At 43.5% G+C, this 17,602-nt stretch overlaps 4 protein-coding genes across 5 annotated transcripts; 1 reads left to right on the top strand and 3 right to left on the bottom strand.

The window, feature by feature from the left end:
- Positions 1-2,482: 2,482 nt before the first annotated feature.
- LOC136513488 (signaling peptide TAXIMIN 1-like) lies at positions 2,483-3,169 on the bottom strand. The gene is made up of 2 exons (XM_066507485.1): positions 2,954-3,169; positions 2,483-2,869 (listed from the first exon to the last, which is right to left on the bottom strand). Exons 1-2 carry the CDS (start codon positions 3,067-3,069, stop codon positions 2,746-2,748), a joined length of 240 nt encoding a protein of 79 aa, XP_066363582.1. The 5' UTR covers positions 3,070-3,169; the 3' UTR covers positions 2,483-2,745.
- Positions 3,170-3,301: 132 nt separating this feature from the next.
- On the bottom strand, positions 3,302-7,001 carry LOC136513485 (nudix hydrolase 11-like). Its single transcript, XM_066507482.1, has 4 exons — positions 5,944-7,001; positions 5,703-5,845; positions 4,166-4,285; positions 3,302-4,028 (listed from the first exon to the last, which is right to left on the bottom strand). Exons 1-4 carry the CDS (start codon positions 6,359-6,361, stop codon positions 3,801-3,803), a joined length of 909 nt encoding a protein of 302 aa, XP_066363579.1. The 5' UTR covers positions 6,362-7,001; the 3' UTR covers positions 3,302-3,800.
- Positions 7,002-7,789: 788 nt separating this feature from the next.
- On the bottom strand, positions 7,790-11,467 carry LOC136513487 (uncharacterized). 2 transcript variants are annotated; one of them, XM_066507483.1, is made up of 7 exons: positions 10,843-11,467; positions 10,522-10,756; positions 10,203-10,267; positions 9,582-9,633; positions 9,449-9,507; positions 9,274-9,342; positions 7,790-9,191 (listed from the first exon to the last, which is right to left on the bottom strand). In XM_066507483.1, exons 2-7 carry the CDS (start codon positions 10,547-10,549, stop codon positions 9,132-9,134), a joined length of 333 nt encoding a protein of 110 aa, XP_066363580.1. In that variant the 5' UTR covers positions 10,550-10,756; positions 10,843-11,467; the 3' UTR covers positions 7,790-9,131. The 2 variants fall into 2 exon arrangements, with proteins under 2 accessions (XP_066363580.1, XP_066363581.1); XM_066507484.1 differs by having other exon boundaries at positions 7,790-8,382.
- Positions 11,468-12,719: 1,252 nt separating this feature from the next.
- On the top strand, positions 12,720-16,820 carry LOC136512001 (mannosyl-oligosaccharide 1,2-alpha-mannosidase MNS3-like). The gene is made up of 6 exons (XM_066506011.1): positions 12,720-13,187; positions 14,268-15,217; positions 15,342-15,603; positions 15,727-15,924; positions 16,047-16,195; positions 16,276-16,820. Exons 1-6 carry the CDS (start codon positions 13,089-13,091, stop codon positions 16,544-16,546), a joined length of 1,929 nt encoding a protein of 642 aa, XP_066362108.1. The 5' UTR covers positions 12,720-13,088; the 3' UTR covers positions 16,547-16,820.
- Positions 16,821-17,602: the final 782 nt, after the last annotated feature.

Raw genomic sequence — 17,602 nt, 5'->3', positions numbered from 1 at the left:
ACCATCCGGGCGAGTTGGCGTTCGCGGCCATCAGCTTCCTTCTTCTAGGTATCCCTAATACTGATACCCGATAGTAGGTAATAGTGTAGAGAGTTAAGGGTGTGTCCTTTAACCCTACCGAGACCGCGTGGTGACCAATTGGAGGCCCGGTACTACGATTCACAGTCTCAACGTGTCGGTGGACTCTAGGGTGACTTATGGCTGAGTAGCAAGGTGGTATCGTACCGGTTGGAAGGAAGCCCAGAATCAGCCTAGACGGGGCGCCGCCGCCGATGGTGATCTTGTGGGTATAGGTGTACACGCTCTGCAGAGTTGATCGATCTATACGTATAGCTGTGTCCATGGTCATGGACATTCCTATGTTTCTCGCTTCACTTGACTAGAGAGAGGTGTCTTTCTTCTATTCCCCCTGGGATGGATATGGATCCGGCCCATGGCTGTTGAGGCAAGGATGAGCGGGAGTTGTCCTTGTCGCTTAGAGAGCGAGAGTGGTAGTGAGTTGTGTGGTGACTATGTGTGGTTATGGATGGGATGGACGGATGGGTAATGGGTTAAAATTTTGATAACTAAAATTATGACTTAATGATGAGCTCGCATATGAAAGCTAAATCCAAATAGTAGGCCTTTTCTCTTACCCTTGCATACCACTTTTTACAAAGCAATGAGCAAAGCATAGGATGAGAGCTAGTGGACAGTACGAATTGTACTAAAAATTGTTTACTAGGTGAGAAGCCCGAGTATGACTACTAGGTCGACAAATGGGAGGTTTAGAGGGTCTTATCCTACACTTCAAAAGTTTGCCTATGACGGAGGAGCCTTCACCCGCTGAGGCGCTATGTCTACTCTGATGTTGTATGTTGTGTGATCCCGCCAAGTTGCGATGTTATGGGTAAACCTCTCTATTGTACCCTTCTAAGACACGTATTCAAAATGCATGACTTGTGATATCGACTTGAATTTGATAATGTGATGGCATGATCTTCTGGGACTATCACATTACGGTATGTATATGTAGATTTCCCTTTGAGGAAATTGTGAATCGTTTTAGGGGCCTTGGGCGGCGACCGGACCGCTGGTGGCGGTGGGTTGAGGAGCAACGAGGCAAGGCAGCGGGACACCGCCGAGCGGGCGACAAGAGACATCCACTTGGGAAGAGCTTGTGGCAGGGGCAAGGTGCTCGAGCAGGCTCTCCAGTTGAGGTTAGAGGAGGGCAGGGTGGAGCGACGGGGTGGGCGGCCAAGTTATTTGGACCGGACCGGACCGGCGGTCAAACCGGTAAAAGACCGAACCAGAGACTATACCGGCTCGGTTCACTTAAAAGACCGTTCATGCAATCAGACCGCTAAAAACCGGTTGAACCGGCCGGTTCCATGTCAAACCGTCCGGCTCTGGATTGGTGGCGTGTGTGCTCCCTTGCGTCGCCTCCTGGTGCCCGCCTGTGCAACTGCCACTGGGCCCGCATGAGTGTTGCTGCCGCTGTGTGCGCTTGGAGCCTGTACAGTGCGCATACCTTGCCTCTGCATGTGCTGTTGACTTTTGTGTTGCTAACGTCAGCTCATGTGTGTTGCCTTTTGAATTTCAAATTTTCATAACTTTTTTATATGATCTCTAAATTAAACAAATGATATATCCATTTTGACTATCTCAACGAGCTCTTTACAATGGTAAACTCTATTTTAGCATGTGAGATTGTTTTACAGTAATGAATATTTGAATTACTATTAGATCTTTTTTGTACTAATTAATAAGTGTTCCATATACTATGTTTCTATGGGTATATTTTGGCATATCCTATAAAAAACTCTATAATACCAAAAAATTTGTGGACTTGTGGCTAGATTTGTTGGAAGTTGGTTATATAATTGTGTTTTTATCATCTTATCGGTATATATGTGACCAACTATATGTTGCTAATTATATGTTGTATATTATTATGTTGTACCGGTTCAAAGTATTTGTGGGCGGTCCAATTCATCCGGTCCAAAACAATTGAACCAGCGGTTCAACCGGTTCCTAACGGTTGGACCAGTGAACCAGTGAACCGACAGCCTCACCGGTTTGATGTCTGGTCCGGTCCTAATAACTGTGGTGGGCGGTGGTGGCGCGGCCAGCGGCTGGGGTGGCGGTGGAGGCTAGAGGAGGTCGCCGGACGGTGCGTTTTCACAGAGAAGAATAGGGCGGGAACAAGTTGGCGGTTGCGCACTCTCGTATAGCACGACCGGTCGCGCTTAACTGCCTCCAATTCCAGTTGTAGACGCGCTTGAGAGTCTGCTCATGCATTGCCCCATTTTATACGTAGTTAGCTAGTGCCGTGTTCCACATCCACTTGGGTGGACAGCGACATGTGACAGACCTTCGTAGCCTTGTTCTTGCGTCTGAATTGCTACGAAGCTGTGCCCATCATATGAGCAATTGACGAAACCCGTGTGCTCATCACCATGGAAAGTTACAATCGAAAGACAAGAGCGGAAACGATGGAAAAAAGAGGTAAACACAGAATTATATATAATCTACTCACTCACCGGTCACCTCCAACAAATTGATTAGTGATCAGTCTCTCTCAAGTCCTCAACTTCAAATCAAGCCACGAGGAAACACAAGAAGAGGCATGCATGCTGATCGACAGAAACAATCCGTTCACAACTCAATTGGACTCACATGAATCATCCTCGCCTAACATGACCCATCGTAGATGGAGCTAGGCTAGGAACAATGAATCCTAGACGTGGTATTCCGACTACTTGTCTAGCAGGGTATCTTGGAGGTGAACCAGGTCATGACGTGCAGCGGCGCCTTGATGAGCTCCACCGCCGCCTCCAGCACCACCGTCACGCAGAGGCAGCACGGGCAGATGCAAGAGATGGGCAGTCTGCACGGATCACAGCAAAGCCGTGTTGTCGCCGCTGAGAATTCGCACGCAAGCAGAGGCAAAATCGAAGTAAGGAAAGGTTACCCGATGATCCAGATGATGGCGCCGACGATGGAGACGAGGACGGCGAGTAGCGCGAACGGCAGTCCCAGCAGCCAGCCCAGCGGCCGGCACTCGCCGCCATCGCCGCAGCAGCACATCACGGGCCGCCTTGTCTTCCTTTCCTCTCTTCCTTTGCTTGCTTGATTAGTTAGGCGATCCTTGCTAGTACTATCTAATATGGTAGTGGGTGACTTGCCTTGTTGAGTGTGCTATTGCTCCTATTATTTATTATTTAATTTAACCTTTATTTGATTTAATAACAACCGGAGTCAATCACAAGTGAGTGGAGGGAGCTGTTTCCATGTCGCTTTCTGCGAGGAGAGGACCCTCCGTGTCTGTCAACAAACTGCGTGATCGCCTATATTGACTGATTTAGCAGGTTCAACAGAATGGGCGGCTACAAACGTGCCAGTCAAAACTATTGACTAAGAGTATCCGAATATAATAACATTCCTAAACTAAGCATAAGGAAATTGGTACCAGGTAGTAGTACTCTTCTAGCATGACAGCAATCACAAGCTTCAATTTCTAGAGCGTGGCATACATTTTCTGGAGTTTACTGTACATATGCTTTTACAAAGCAGCACCAGGCCTCCTCCCTCTTTCACCAAGCTCCCAATTGCCCAAACCACAAAATGAGACGGGCAAATGTTTCAATATTATTTGCTGTGCTATTCTCAGAATACATTTTACATCTATCTATATACTGTAGATAAATATACCAAGCAAATTTTGGTCCCTTCCCCAGCCATCACACAGTGGGAAACATAATTCTACAACCAGACAAGGTTCATAACCAAACAGCCCCTTAAATCAAGATTATGCTGCATCAGGGTTTACACTCGTTAGTGCCAGCAACAGGTGCACTTGCATATTTGGGTCTGGGAAGTTCGTCAAATGATGGTTTCCTCCCAAAAATGACTGCCGCCGCACGTGTGACGATATGTGCAGTTAAACCCCAAATCACAAACTTTTTGCCATCTGCCTCGTAGTCGAAAAACTGGACGGGAATATCTATGCCCATCCAATTCATTTGTTTTGTTCTCCGGTGGTCGTCCTGTTGATGCGATACAAGTGAAAACTATGCAATGCAATGTTCTTACGCGCACCTTATAAGGGATCTAACGAGCGAAAAGGAATTAAGGAACATCAACAAAATTGTTCCACTACAACATATGATAGAGAAACAAGTACCTTTAGAAACATCTCCAGAGGTGCATCAAAGATGTCCTCCACTTCAGCTTTATTTAAGACAGGCTTGAATAAGGCTTTATCTGAGACCATGCCAATTACAGGAACAACATTGAGGCCATTCTGCAAAAGAAAGGTTGTAGCATAAGTACTGGACAGTTTGCACTTCCATTGGAAGAGTAGAAAAGCATGCGCCACATCATAGATATAGGAAAGTAGAGATGCATGTCAAACTGATATACTCAGTGCAGCAATCCCTGCATGACTTTTTTTTTTCAATATTTGATTAAAAAGCTTTTTCCTTGCCACCAGTTCCAAAAAGATGGAGCCAAGGTAAATCTTTGATTGCTAGAAACTTTAAAAGGGAAGGCTCATGCAAAATGTTCCAAAATCTCAAAGCTTCCTCCAGCTAGCAACAATAACACAGACATAGGTAAAAGCTAAACTTGCTAAGCTTGACAAGAGTGAGGAAGATTCCATTTGGTCAGCTCTGTATTTCATATGGATCATGGGTGTCATTTTGATGGTCCACAGATATAGGTACACCTATGCATTTGAATGATCATTGAGTATCCCCTCTCAGAGACATCAGCACGGAAAAGGGAGGGGGGATTGTGCAAAAAAAAAAGATTTACAGGGTGAAACAACCCACCTTTGACAACACAATGGTGAAACAAGCCTTTGACAACATATTCACCAGTTATGACCATTGACAGTTCCTTAATTTTGATTGAATGATTTTACTTGACCGTAGACCGTAGTACACCTCTTCCTGATAGTAGGTTAATACTGATGTTTACATGCTTATATCGAAAGAATTTTCTTTTTTATTCATAGTATTTTGTGCAGTCAGAAGTTCAGAATATCTTCCTCTTCTTGAGATCCCCCAACGTGGTATTTTTCTCCTTTTTTGAGAAAATTGCAGATGTAACCCTTTAATTCTGAGGTCGCATTACTCGGTCCTCTACCTAAAACTCTAAAGTTGCATTGTCACTGGGGGAGTTTACCCCTCGTTTAAACCAATAAGCTTATTATACCACTTGCCTTCAGATCAAATTCTTAGGCCCCAATACTTGTACATTTAATTATTCTGGCCACTAGCTTAATATACTTCGTGACATGGCATCTAATCGAAGAGAAAAAAAAAAGTTACATGATGTACAATCCAAGCATGAAAATATGTGATGGGCTTAAAGTTAAACAGGCCATATATAAAGAAAAAGAAAATGATACTCCACCACATAAAGGTCTTCCAAAATCAGACATACAATTTTAGAATTTCAGTTCGCATTTTATTCTAAGATTTTAATTGAAGTTGGGCATAACATTTGATTGTTTACTATCAGTATTTCGAATTTTCGATCCTCCGATCAAAGTTTGTCGTCGAATTTTGATGTTTGCAAAATGAACTGACACCGTAAGAGATATCCTGGTGTCAATTGTTGTTATGCTATCTTAATGCTGCAAGCATGTATACTTGAGGAGGTTTGGCACTACGACGAGTCGAGATTAATCCTCTTATATATCAAAAATAGCTTACCTTTGATAAGAAAGGCTCAAGAACTGTGACAACATTAACAAGCGCCGGGTCCAGTCCAATCTCCTCCTTCGCCTCCCGTAGAGCTGTGGCCTTCGGATCTGCGTCCCCATCCTCCACCTTCCCTCCGGGTAACGATACCTCCCCTTACAATTTTCAAGAAATTGATTGAAGCACTCCAAGGAAGGAATCGTCCAGAGGAAAATTCAATAGGCAAAAGCTTTAGCCAGAATCATGTGTCTACCGGAGTGGGTGGAGAGGGAGGAAGCGCGCTTGGTAAGCAGGACCCGTGGCCCGCTGCTAGGGTCCTCGAAGAGGCAGACCAGCACCGCGGCGTGGACCTTGGAGGCGGCCGAGCGTGGGCTTTTCGCGGGGACGGCATCTGCGGCGGCGGCGGCAGGGGCGCCCACTGAGGAGAGCTGGCCGGAAGAAGAGGAGGTGAGATGGCGTGTGAGATGGGCCAACCGCCGAGACGGAGAGGAAGAGAAGGAAGACGAGGCCATGGCAATGTGAGTGGAGGTGAAGAGGCGGGTAAGGAGAGGTCTCATGGCTGCGACGGTGATAACGGCGCAGCAGCGGCCATACCAAGGTGGGAGTTGGAGGGGTCGCCGCCGTCCGCCGTCCCAAAGATTATAAATGTGACTCCTAACGGACAACGCCATTTGGGTCAAGCAGCGGTAGCCCTGGGCGTGGAATTTTCCAGGTCGGATAGTTCGGCTAATAAGAAATTTGGGTAACAAAAAATGTTCCGTGAATTGAGCGTCGAAAAACCACTACCCGATATTTCGGGTATCCAATAATTTGGATTCAGGATCGGGTATTCCCGATCTACCCGAGATTCCTAGGCTCTAAGCTCGTCAGCTGGGTGCCGTTCTTTAGCCATCAAGACCTGGGACAGGGAGTTCGCGGATGATGCCGGTGGCGCGCCGGTGCTAACGCCGGTCACCGGGTGCGTGCGCCGTGTGGGACGAGTGCTGCATCGAAATTGCACATCGGGCGGTTACTCTCGGCCTCGCACGTCGGGTGGGAGCGGGGTCTCAGCATCAGGCGCTCAGCCTTGTGCATCGAGCAGGGGTGAGCGGCTGACGGAAGCTCGACCGTGTGGGGCAGCGGGGTGGCGGGCGCATTACCGCTAGGGTTTGGAGATTTTGCGGGTTTTATATCCGGAAAAGAAAAATAAACAAAATTTAGAATATAACGTTTCCTAATCTCCTTGCATACTTTCTATGGTTTGACTATACAATTGTTTAACTCTTTCCGTTAAAAGAGAACGAAAACAACTTTCATTTTAAGGTTTCGTCAGACATGCCCGCAATACGTAGGCATGCACAGATATGTTCAAACTCTCGTAGGTGTATGGGTTTTCATCGCCTTCTCCCAAGAAAAATTATTCCCGAATCAATTTTTCAAAACATGGACGCAGCTCATAGCCAGATATTAGGATAGGCTCTGAAGATTTCGATGGATTTAGGTTTATGCTCATGGGTTTAGCATATTAATAGATAGGAGTGGAATCCATAGTGAAACAGAAAAGAATAAAAGATAAAAGATACAAAGTTAAGCTAGGTTCATAATTAATTCAACAACCGTTTTCTCGACAACAGCGCCAGAAAGCTTATTGATATTTATTAACACGCACAGATAAATCCACAAACGCACGGATACCGCTGTATCTTTCATAGGAAAACATGTGAGACTAACTATGGTCTAACTTAACTAAGGGTAGCAATAAGGTTAAGATAAATAGAAACATAGAGATAATAACTAAGATTCTCTTATTCTGACTTTAGTAAGTTGCCTTCTACTATTCAACTAGAGACGTTCCTAAGAAAAAGATACCAGCAGATGATGCTTTCCTTCGTAACCGGCTCTTACTTGGCCTACAAACAAGAGGTGGACTACAAAGAATTTAATGAGGCTATAAGAGCCACCCTTGCAAGCTACCACCGATCTAAAATGCAACGTGCATCCACAATTAACCTAAGTCTAAGCACTACGCTTAGACTTACAATTAATACTTTACTCCTTGTAGAACAAGAATAAAACACTAAAGAGAGTTGTGAACCTGAAGAACAATATAAACAAAAAACTTACTTGAATCAGAAGTTAATTACCAGAGATATCTCATAGACAAGCTCAAATATAACTTGAATCTGTCTAGATACATGCCATAGAGAGCACCGATAGACCGACACTTCCTCCGAACTCTTCCCTCAAGCTCTATCTCATTATTATTTATAAGATTAGATCCTCTAGCGGACTAATGTTCTCTTGATTGCTAGCTTGATCATAAACATATGAATTAGGGTTTCAGGGATGGCCCCAGGAAGGAGGTAGGGACGCCTTATATAGAGATGGAGTAGAGGGCAAGGCATTGCCATGTCATCGATCCGCGTTAACTCCCTCGATCACCATTGGATGAAACGACTTAAAAGGACAGCGTAGATGCAATCTAGGAGGCGATTGAGAACCGACATTCGAAGCTGAGACTGACAGGAGGGGCCCACAGGCAGACCGACCTACAGATGGGGCTGATCGGCCCCACATGGCAGCCCCTCGGGGTCTCCTTCGATGGGTTGTCTTCTGGTGTGTTTTAGATCCTTCCAAAGTAGTTTACATCGTGGATAAACGTGATGTAATCTGATAATTAAGTCCACCTTGACAGTTTTCTGGATAAACCCTCCTGCAAACACAAATTTAACAAAACTCGTATAATTTATTAATTTAAACCCCTAGACCTATGTTTGGTGATAGAATTAAGTATATATGCAGGTTATTTTGACGGTTTATAATTGATGTTAGTAACCGTCAACAGAAACCTAGTACTTTTACATTTCATGCACATTGGGCCATGGTATTTCTGATCAAGGAAAGAAACAGTAAGACATATACTAGAAATGCGACATGAATGAGAAGTAAGCAAATTGAAATAAGCTGAAGTAAGGAAATTGAAATAAGCTATCTTCTTTGTAATAAGCAGCATGGGCATGATGCATTTGGTAACACATAGTTTAGGGATAGCATTTTTATGAATTGTTAACAAACAGATGACTGGAAGTAGATAATCAAAACAAAGGGGGGAGAATGCAAGAAAAGATTAACATGACTCTGGGTTTTAATGTTGCAGCACGTATGTCATACATTTTATCAATCCTTGTCCAGAAAGGGATGTATACATAAAATAAAAACAGGGCGCACACGATTATATCTCTCTGAACTTTTCAGCAGGATCTACTAAATGATTGAAAATATGTCTGATTGATGAAGAGTAATGAAGTAATGGGTTGCTAACACAAACACCTGAAATAGTCGAATCTAAATATCCAATCCAAAGGCATGAGGAAATAATGAGGCTACGCAACGACGCACGGGGCATTTTGATGATAGACCAAAGGTTGCAGGTAAGTCATCGAAGGCATTTGCTATGGCGGTTCAATTGTAAGTAGCAAGTGAATAATACCACCAGAAATCATCGTTGCGAAGGAAGGAAAACTGAAAGCACAAGGCACATGGAACACACATTTAGAGTTTGACATATTGCACTTTACTACAGGAACTGAGGAGCAGTGGGAACCTGTTTGCGCAGATGACGTGTATTAGGTGCTGATGTGTCAGCAGAGTTTGGCATCACGCATGTTGGGTGCTGTACAAAGCATAAGAACAATTTCAAATGGAATCCATCATGTGGTACATTGTGGAAATTAAATTCCATGTATAGAGGCTGCCACACAGATGTAAACTTGGGCAACCTTGCAGGCATCAATGCACCAATCCAATGAACACCGAAGAGAGTGCCAAGGAGGGAAAACTGAAACAGGCTTCCATAGTGTAAATTGCATATATATAAATGCAAAATTAAAATCCTAAAGAGGAATCACTTACACAGATTGCTCCCAAAGTAGGCTAGCAACCCCAATTGCGCAAAACACAGGACCTTTTCCATGAACCAAACGAAAGCATAAACCACACGGAACATGCATTTAGAGTTTTAGATGTATTGCACTTTACTAACACGAACGGAAGAGCAGTGGGGACCTGTTTGTGCTAATGATGTGTATTAGGTCCTCAAGTCTCAGCAGGGTTTAACACGAATCATATTGGGTGCTGTAGGAAGCATAAGAACGATTTCAAATGTAATCCATCCTGTAATACATTGTTGAAACTGAATTCCTTGTATAGAGGCTGACACACAGGTGTAAATTTGGGCAACTTTGCCGGCATCAGTACACCACCGTTCACTCGGTTCAGAGATAACTACGTGGTATGTAGACATGATTAATGTACGAAAAAAGATGGTAGGAGTTCTTAGCAAGATATGTGTCACACTTTTTAGAACAGACAGAGTGCAGCTCCATTTGAGCACTATAAATTACCTTAACTTTTAGGTAACCCAATTTTACGTGTTTGAGAACTGTGATGATGTGGTTTCAGGATCTATAACATTCCCACGTTTAAAACAGATAAGTGATTTCAACATTCGCAAGGCATGTGAAAAATAGTTACCTGTCCTCTTCTAGGATGTTGTGGTCCTGGTAGCCTTGTACAACCAAATAGATTATGATTTCGTGCTGAAAATGGCATACAAATAGGTAAGGTCTTTCATCTGTAGTGAGAATATATCATTATATAACAATAGCAAGCGTACGAATTAGAACATGCATGTCAACAAAACTAACCAAACATTTAAACACAAAGTCCAAGGAACAAACTATAATGCTAACTATGCTAATAGCTGAGCAAACTGCTTGTTTTCAAATAATTCAGCCTTGGGCATGACTCATTCCATTAGGGGGAAATAATCATTTCAATCAATCATGTTTACCTGTCGAAAACAAAACATGGAGGAACATAGAAGAGTTGTTCCTTGCTTATCAGAACCTGCTTAGAATCCCTGAAAATATTGCTCCAGTAGAACCATACATACACATTGGGAGTGAACTGTAGGTACCTTTGCAGCTGAAATGCACGTTAGCAAATCAATCAGTGCCGAGCACATCTCACATGGGCATTCCATCGAGCACACGGTGTGCAACTCCTCTGGAGCCATTCACATGTACCTGCGAACACAACGTGCCTTGGTCGTCTCAACAAAGAGAACAAAGGAATTGCATAGGTCGGTAAGAGAGAGAGAGAGAGAGCAAACCGGCAAGCGGACGGCGTGAGGGCTGCCGGGAGCAGCCGCACCGTGGGGCGGCGCTACAAAAGCAAACTGAGGACAGGAGAGGACAGAGAACCAGAGGGAAGGCCCTGTTCTTTCCAAATCGGAACCCTAGAAATCAACATCCCCAAATCCTGCTGCACCCCTAGCCCAGGAAATAAGGCCATTTATACGTACATCAAGACAGCGTCGAACTCGACCTTGGCCGTACTGGCCCTGCGCGAGCTGGCCGCCGGCGTCGCGCCACCGCCGCTACTGTCCTGCGCGTGTGCGTCATCTCCAGCTAAGGGCGCCCACGGAGGGGCCACTCGACAGTGCCACGTGCTGCCGCACGCGTGCGCCGGCGAGGGACGCCCCGGCGGCACCCCCATCGGGCGCTAGGCCTTATGCCGGGGCCACGCGCGCCACGCCGGAGTGGATCCGAGGTCCGAGGAGGAGGTCTGCGGTGAGGGCAGAGGGTGTGGAGGGAGGAAGGCGGCGACGGAGGCGATCCCGTCCGGCGGCGGCAGGCGAAGCGGTAGGAGGTGAGCGAGTCCTTTCTTTCCCGTGAGTTTTATTTTTTCTTGATGAGTTCTCTGTGGTCGTACCTAGAGGAAAGGAAAAGTCTGGATCTGTGTGGAAGCTTCCGGGGATGACGGCCGCCGTGGCTGGTTTAATAAAATAAATGTCAACAAACCAACGGTTGGGATAGGGAAGGTGAGCCCTCGTTGGTTCGTGAAATTTGGATTTTGTGGTTATTGTAGCATCTTTATTTTTATTTAGTAAATAGTGTCTAAACATTGACTAATTAGGCTTAAAACGTTCGTCTCGCAATTTCCCACCAAACTGTGTAATTAGTTTTTTTTTTCGTCTACATTTAATGCTCCATGCACGAGCTGCAAACATTCGATGTGATAGGTACTGTAGCAACTTTTTGGATTTTGACGTCCAACTAAACAAGGGCTGAACGAACGGACGGCTGGCACGAAACAACTGTGCATGAACAGTGCTATAGTAGAAAACCTGGCTCAAAAACTATAGATCTTATATGATGATTTTGAGTTGTTTTAGTTTAAGGCTCGTTCGGCTCGCTGAAACTTGGCTGAATTGGTTGAAAAACAATGTTCTGGCTGAATTGTTGTGAGAAAAAAATATTATTTCGGTTGAAAAAGCAAACTGAATAGTGCGGATTATAAGATAAGCCGAACAAGACCTAAAAGTTCAATTTTATCATAACATCCTAATTCAACATAATCATGAACCTTCATCAAATTCTAGGCATAAAACAAGGTGAGGTGAATCATATAATATACCTCCATGTGTATTTACGATCGGATACCATGCCTATACACACATGTTTTTAAATGTTTCATCTAATTTTTTTCATTAAAGTTTTATCTATCTTTAAATATATGTTACCAATGTATTCATCTGAATGTATTTCTCTCCGTTTGTGTTTACTTGTCAGCAATCTTTTACTGTAGCAAATTTGACTATCTGTTTTTTCTTCTAAAAAAATCTTAGATACTTCAATGTATATAACACTAATAAAGTATGTTTAATAAATAATTATATATGTAAAAACTTGATGTATCTAAAAATCTTTTGTAGAAAAAAACGTATGGTCAAAATTGCTACCGTAAAAATTTGGTGATAAGTAAACGAAAACGGAGGTAGTAAAAAAAAATGTTCCAAACAGAGGTAGTAAAAAAAAAGGGTGTTCTACATGCTACAATGATACATGCTACAATGATGCCAGTGGCTTGCAAACAGCGGCAGCAGGGCTTCTCCTCTCCTCTCTTTCCTTCCTTCACTCCTCCCCTCTCGTCATGGCAGTTCGAGCTCGACCCATAAGCGCGTCCACGGACATCGGGTAGGCACAACAGCGGGCGGACAGGCGCGACCGGCACGAGTCGGCGCAGCAGCTTGCGTAGGAGCCTACGAGGCGGGCAAGCGCGGGCGTTCCGAGGGGGCTATGGAAAGGACATAAATTTCGCTCGGCAAAAACGAAATATCCAAATCAAAGTATTTTTTAGTAGAAGTTATGAGTTGAATTCAAAGTAAATTACGACGGTACGCAAACAGAAACAGGGATCTCGCCTTCTCCGTCGGTCGCGGTCTTCTCCCGTCCGCCCCGCGCCCAGCTCCCGTCCCACTCCCCACCCGGATCTTGCGCGCGACGCAGCGCAGGCGAACCCCGCCTCCTTCCAGAAGCCTCTAGAAGGCCCCTTCCCCACCCCTTTCCCGCGCGGATGAGCGGTACCTCGGGGCACCTCCCCTACTCGATGCGCGATGTGGGCGCTGGCGGCGCCTACAACAACGCCAAGTTCCGCCACCGGTCTCGCCTCAAGGTGCGGCGCCTCCCCTCCCGACCCAAGCCCCCATTGTTTACCAAAAAAGGCCGACTTTTCCTAATAAGGCTAGAGTTAGCTCTGGTTTGGGGTGTAGCTTGATCTCCGTGGAGAACTGGAGTTTACGGCCGTGACTCGATTCATTGAGGGGACTGATTTGGTCGATTGATTGGTTGGGCTGTGTCTGGTTTCAGTTGGAATGAGGGGTCCCTGGCCTCCGATCTGCGGGTCTAGTCACTGTTGAATTTGCTATGGTTAACTGTTCTGTAGCACTGCTACTCTAGGTTGTTTCGATCTGCTTGAGGTCATTCACTAGATCAAATGGTCGCTTTGACCTGGAGTAGTGTATTTCATCAGCGGCTAGTTTGGTGTCATATGATTGCTGTTGCTCTCGTGTCTCTATGAGCTTTTCTACCTCATCCATTTCTTGCTTTGAAGCTATATGTCCACAAATATTTGAGCTTATTTGGTGCTCTATAGAAGTTAAATTTTCCCAGACCTCGCAATGTGCTTCTAGATTTTAGCTATACATTATTAATGAAGCACTAATCACGGTCTTCTAATTAGTCTAAAGGATCATGCTCACACACTCTTTAATGAAGTACTCCCTCCGTCCAAATTATAAGATGTTTTGGTTTTCAAGGATCATGCTCACACGCTCATTAATGAAGTACTTCCTCCGTCCAAATTATAAGATGTTTTTGGTTTTTCTAGATACATTACTTTTACTATGTATGTAGACATAATATATATCCAAGCGTATAACAATACCAATGTATCTGGAAAAGGCAAAACGTCTTATAATTTGGAATGGAGGGAGTACTAATTAGAATGACCTTGATCCTTTGGACCATACGTTCGAGTGTTGTTTGTCTTAAAGTTATCTGCTTCATGTCTGAGAAAGAACTGTAGTATTTTAACTATCTTTGTTTATCCTGCTTGATGAGGAGCGACATCTGTTTATATCAGTTATTTTTTGTTACTTACACTAGGAGACTTTATTCAAGGCTGTTGTGGATTTGTGGTCTCATTAGTTCTTATTATTCCCTAAGGCCGAAGCCCTTTTTTTCTCCTGTGTAGATGGTTCTACAGTCCTTGTCTACTAACAGCAGCAAATACCGTTGTGGAAAGTTCACTGTTGGTAAATTCTTGTGCCTGTTGATGGTTTCTGGCTTATTGTACTTATTTCTGCACAAAGGCTCAGAGGGTATTGTATCCAGTGAGCTACATGGCAAAGAAGTACAGAATAAAAATGCCAGGAGAGCTCCCAATATACGCACATTCTGGAGAAAACCACCAAGGCTGCCCCCACGCCTCCCTCCAAATGAAATCTACAAAAATAATTCTCTGCTTCAGCAGTCTCCATCTGAGTGGACATCCAGGCAGAAGAAAGTTAAAGAAGCATTTGAACATGCATGGTCCGGTTACCAAAAGTATGCAATGGGTTATGATGAGCTTATGCCTCTGAGCCACAGAGGCACAGATGGGTTAGGTGGTCTAGGAGCTACTATTGTGGATTCTTTGGACACTGCGATAATAATGGGTGCTGATGATGTTGTTTCTGAAGCATCAAAATGGATTGAAGACAACCTAATGAAAAGAATCAGTGAGAAAGGGCAGGTTAACTTATTTGAGACTACCATCCGTGTCTTGGGAGGGCTTCTTAGTGCATACCATTTGAGTGGTGGTGATCATCCAGGGGCAGGTGACTCCGGAGTACCAGTAACATATAAAAAGGCTAATCCAGAGCGACTTTTGGAAGTTTCAAAGGATTTAGCCGACAGGTTATTATTGGCTTTTACATCAAGCCCAACAGCTATACCTTTAAGTGATGTTATTCTTCGTGACCACACTGCACATGCAGCCCCTGATGGCTTAAGCAGCACTTCAGAGGCTTCAACGTTGCAATTAGAGTTCAGTTACCTCAGCAAAGTATCAGGGGATCCTAAGTATGATAGGGCAGCAATGAAGGTGTTAGAGCATATGCATACACTCCCAAAGGTGGAGGGTCTGGTGCCTATTTACATCAAGTATGCCTGTTCTACCTTTGTATATTTTTCAACTAATTCATCATGATGCCATTACATTGGATTGTCTTCAAACGCATCAAGTTAAAGGAAATCTTTATATTCTCATTTTTAACTTTATATGCAGCCCCTCCTCTGGTCAATTTAGTGGTGAGAATATTCGATTAGGATCTCGAGGGGACAGTTATTATGAGTATCTGCTAAAAGTGTGGGTTCAGCAAGAGGAATATCGTGACAGTAGTTTGAAGTATCTATTTGAAATGTATACTGAAGCAATGAGAGGGGTCAAGCATCTTCTTCTTCGGAAAACTGTTCCAAATGGGTTGGTATTTGTTGGGGAACTTCCATCTGGACGAAATGGTGGGTTTAGTCCTAAAATGGATCACCTGGTATGCAGCTGTCGCTTAGCATCTGTTTTCTTGCACTCAGATTCTTATAGTCTCTTCTTTATCTGGCCAAGATTTTGCGACCTTTCTAGTGTTGTGGTAGCACTGAATGTCTTTATATTGCAGGTGTGTTTTCTTCCTGGTACCCTTGCTCTTGGTGCAACTAAAGGTATCACCAAGAGAAAAGCTCTTGAAAGTAACTTGTTAACTGATGAAGATAAAGAAAATCTCCAGCTTGCTGAAGATCTGGCCAAAACATGTGTTGAGATGTACTTTGTGACCTCTACCGGCCTTGCTCCTGAAATAGCTTATTTCCACATTGAGGTAGACGGTTTGCTGAGTCACTATGCATCCTAATATACTCCTGAGTTTGGTCCCTTATATTTAATGATGTTTCAATATTTTGATTTTGCGTATGAATAACTTGTGATATGGGGTTTCTACAGGGTGATACAGAAGGGGGGCCTGATGGTGGGAATAAAAGCTCCAAATATATCAATGATATCATAATAAAACCACTTGACCGTCACAATCTTCTACGCCCAGAGACTGTGGAATCACTATTTGTTTTGTATAGAATCACAGAGGATCCAAAGTGAGATTTTGGTGACTGCCTACTTTTCAGTTTGCATCAGTCACTGTTTGCTAATCTTTTTCTTCCTTTTCCACGAACAGGTATAGGGAGTGGGGTTGGCAGATCTTTCAGGCTTTTGAGAAGTACACAAAAGTTGATTCTGGTGGTTACACATCATTGGATGATGTCACAAGCCTACCTCCTTCTACGAGAGATAAAATGGAAACTTTCTTCCTTGGAGAAACATTGAAGTATTTGTATTTGCTGTTTGATGAAAACAATACGCTTCCACTAGATAAGTATGTATTCAATACAGAGGCCCATCCTTTTCCAGTTATGCGGTCTACAGAACGGGCTTCACATTCTGTGTAGTTTCCCAAGTTTATAGCTGTTGTACTATGGTGAGAAGTACAGATCTGTGACAAATATACTTGACAACATAGTTGGAGGAATGAGAAACTGAGAATCCCATGCATGACCTGTTCTTGGAGGCAAGCCCATGATTCTGGAATCGTCATGCTTGATTTGAGGATTTGGGGTTTTTACTTGTATTTATTGGAAGGCCATACAACTTTTGTACTCTGTAGTCTGTACTACCTAACTTCAAATTTTGAAATCAGCTAGCAGTTACACCAAGATTTTTATCTTCAACAATTGTATGATCATGCGTCAGCCATTCTTTCTTGTCCTTCAATGTTCCACCAAATTGCTTCATGTTGCTGGTAAGTACTAGCAGTATCCTTGTCATCTCCACAAATTGCTAATACATTACTCATTTCTTCTTGAGGCTGCCCCAGTGTTATCATAATGTAGGATATTGCAAGTAAATCTCCTTAATCTCAAGATTAACTAAGAACCTTTCTTTTATAAAATTATCTTATTGCATTCCACTAAATTGTCCAGATATTTGACCTTATTTTGAGAATTATATCTCAGAGTACTTGCATTAGTTGTAATTACAACCATTTCACTGATTTTTTACGCTTTAGCCATGGTTAAATGGTAAAGTATTGCTTTTTAGATTCAGCGCTTAAAATTTTAGCCACCGATTGTTGAAGTGTCTCTCAGTTAGCTAAATGGTCAACTAGTCTTTTCAGCATGCATTCAAAGAATGTCTGGCATTTGACTTCATTGATTAAACAAATAAGGTGAATCGTTTGACATCTTTCTATCAGTGTATTCCAGTAGCTCAATCGGTTATAGATCAACCGTTCAATATTACTTATTTTGTGTAGATGGCATATTTTTTCCTTGTAACAAACCGTAGGAGCTAGCAGTTTTATTTATGTAAGATGATTTTTTTTACCAACTGTTTGAAGAATCTGTTGATGCATATACTCCCTCTGTTCCAAATTATCTATCACTTTTGGTTTCCATGCCGCAAGTTTAACTTGATTTGTAGAAAATGTGTGCAACATTTGTATCTCC

Source organism: Miscanthus floridulus, chromosome 16 (genome assembly GCF_019320115.1).
Source record: "Miscanthus floridulus cultivar M001 chromosome 16, ASM1932011v1, whole genome shotgun sequence".
Classification (NCBI taxonomy): Eukaryota; Viridiplantae; Streptophyta; class Magnoliopsida; order Poales; family Poaceae; genus Miscanthus; species Miscanthus floridulus.
This window is presented reverse-complemented; position numbering and strand designations above follow the sequence as displayed.

What these genes read in the sequence shown, in the direction of transcription:
- LOC136512001 (XM_066506011.1), top strand. Translation starts at nt 13,089, where the DNA reads ATGAGCGGTACCTCGGGGCACCTCCCCTACTCGATGCGCGATGTGGGC. An exon ending in GCCACCGGTCTCGCCTCAAG is followed by an intron (nt 13,188 to 14,267) that starts GTGCGGCGCCTC and finishes TCTCCTGTGTAG; the next exon opens with ATGGTTCTACAGTCCTTGTC. An exon ending in TAGCTTATTTCCACATTGAG is followed by an intron (nt 15,925 to 16,046) that starts GTAGACGGTTTG and finishes GGGTTTCTACAG; the next exon opens with GGTGATACAGAAGGGGGGCC.
- LOC136513487 (XM_066507483.1), bottom strand. Translation starts at nt 10,549, where the DNA reads ATGTTCCTCCATGTTTTGTTTTCGACAG. An exon ending in CCATGTTTTGTTTTCGACAG is followed by an intron (nt 10,268 to 10,521) that starts GTAAACATGATT and finishes TGCCATTTTCAG; the next exon opens with CACGAAATCATAATCTATTT. An exon ending in GGTGCATTGATGCCTGCAAG is followed by an intron (nt 9,343 to 9,448) that starts GTTGCCCAAGTT and finishes TGCTTTGTACAG; the next exon opens with CACCCAACATGCGTGATGCC.
- LOC136513488 (XM_066507485.1), bottom strand. Translation starts at nt 3,069, where the DNA reads ATGTGCTGCTGCGGCGATGGCGGCGAGTGCCGGCCGCTGGGCTGGCTG. An exon ending in GCCATCATCTGGATCATCGG is followed by an intron (nt 2,870 to 2,953) that starts GTAACCTTTCCT and finishes TGATCCGTGCAG; the next exon opens with ACTGCCCATCTCTTGCATCT.
- LOC136513485 (XM_066507482.1), bottom strand. Translation starts at nt 6,361, where the DNA reads ATGGCGTTGTCCGTTAGGAGTCACATTTATAATCTTTGGGACGGCGGA. An exon ending in CTCCCTCTCCACCCACTCCG is followed by an intron (nt 5,846 to 5,943) that starts GTAGACACATGA and finishes GAAAATTGTAAG; the next exon opens with GGGAGGTATCGTTACCCGGA. An exon ending in TTGAGCCTTTCTTATCAAAG is followed by an intron (nt 4,286 to 5,702) that starts GTAAGCTATTTT and finishes TTTCTTTTGCAG; the next exon opens with AATGGCCTCAATGTTGTTCC.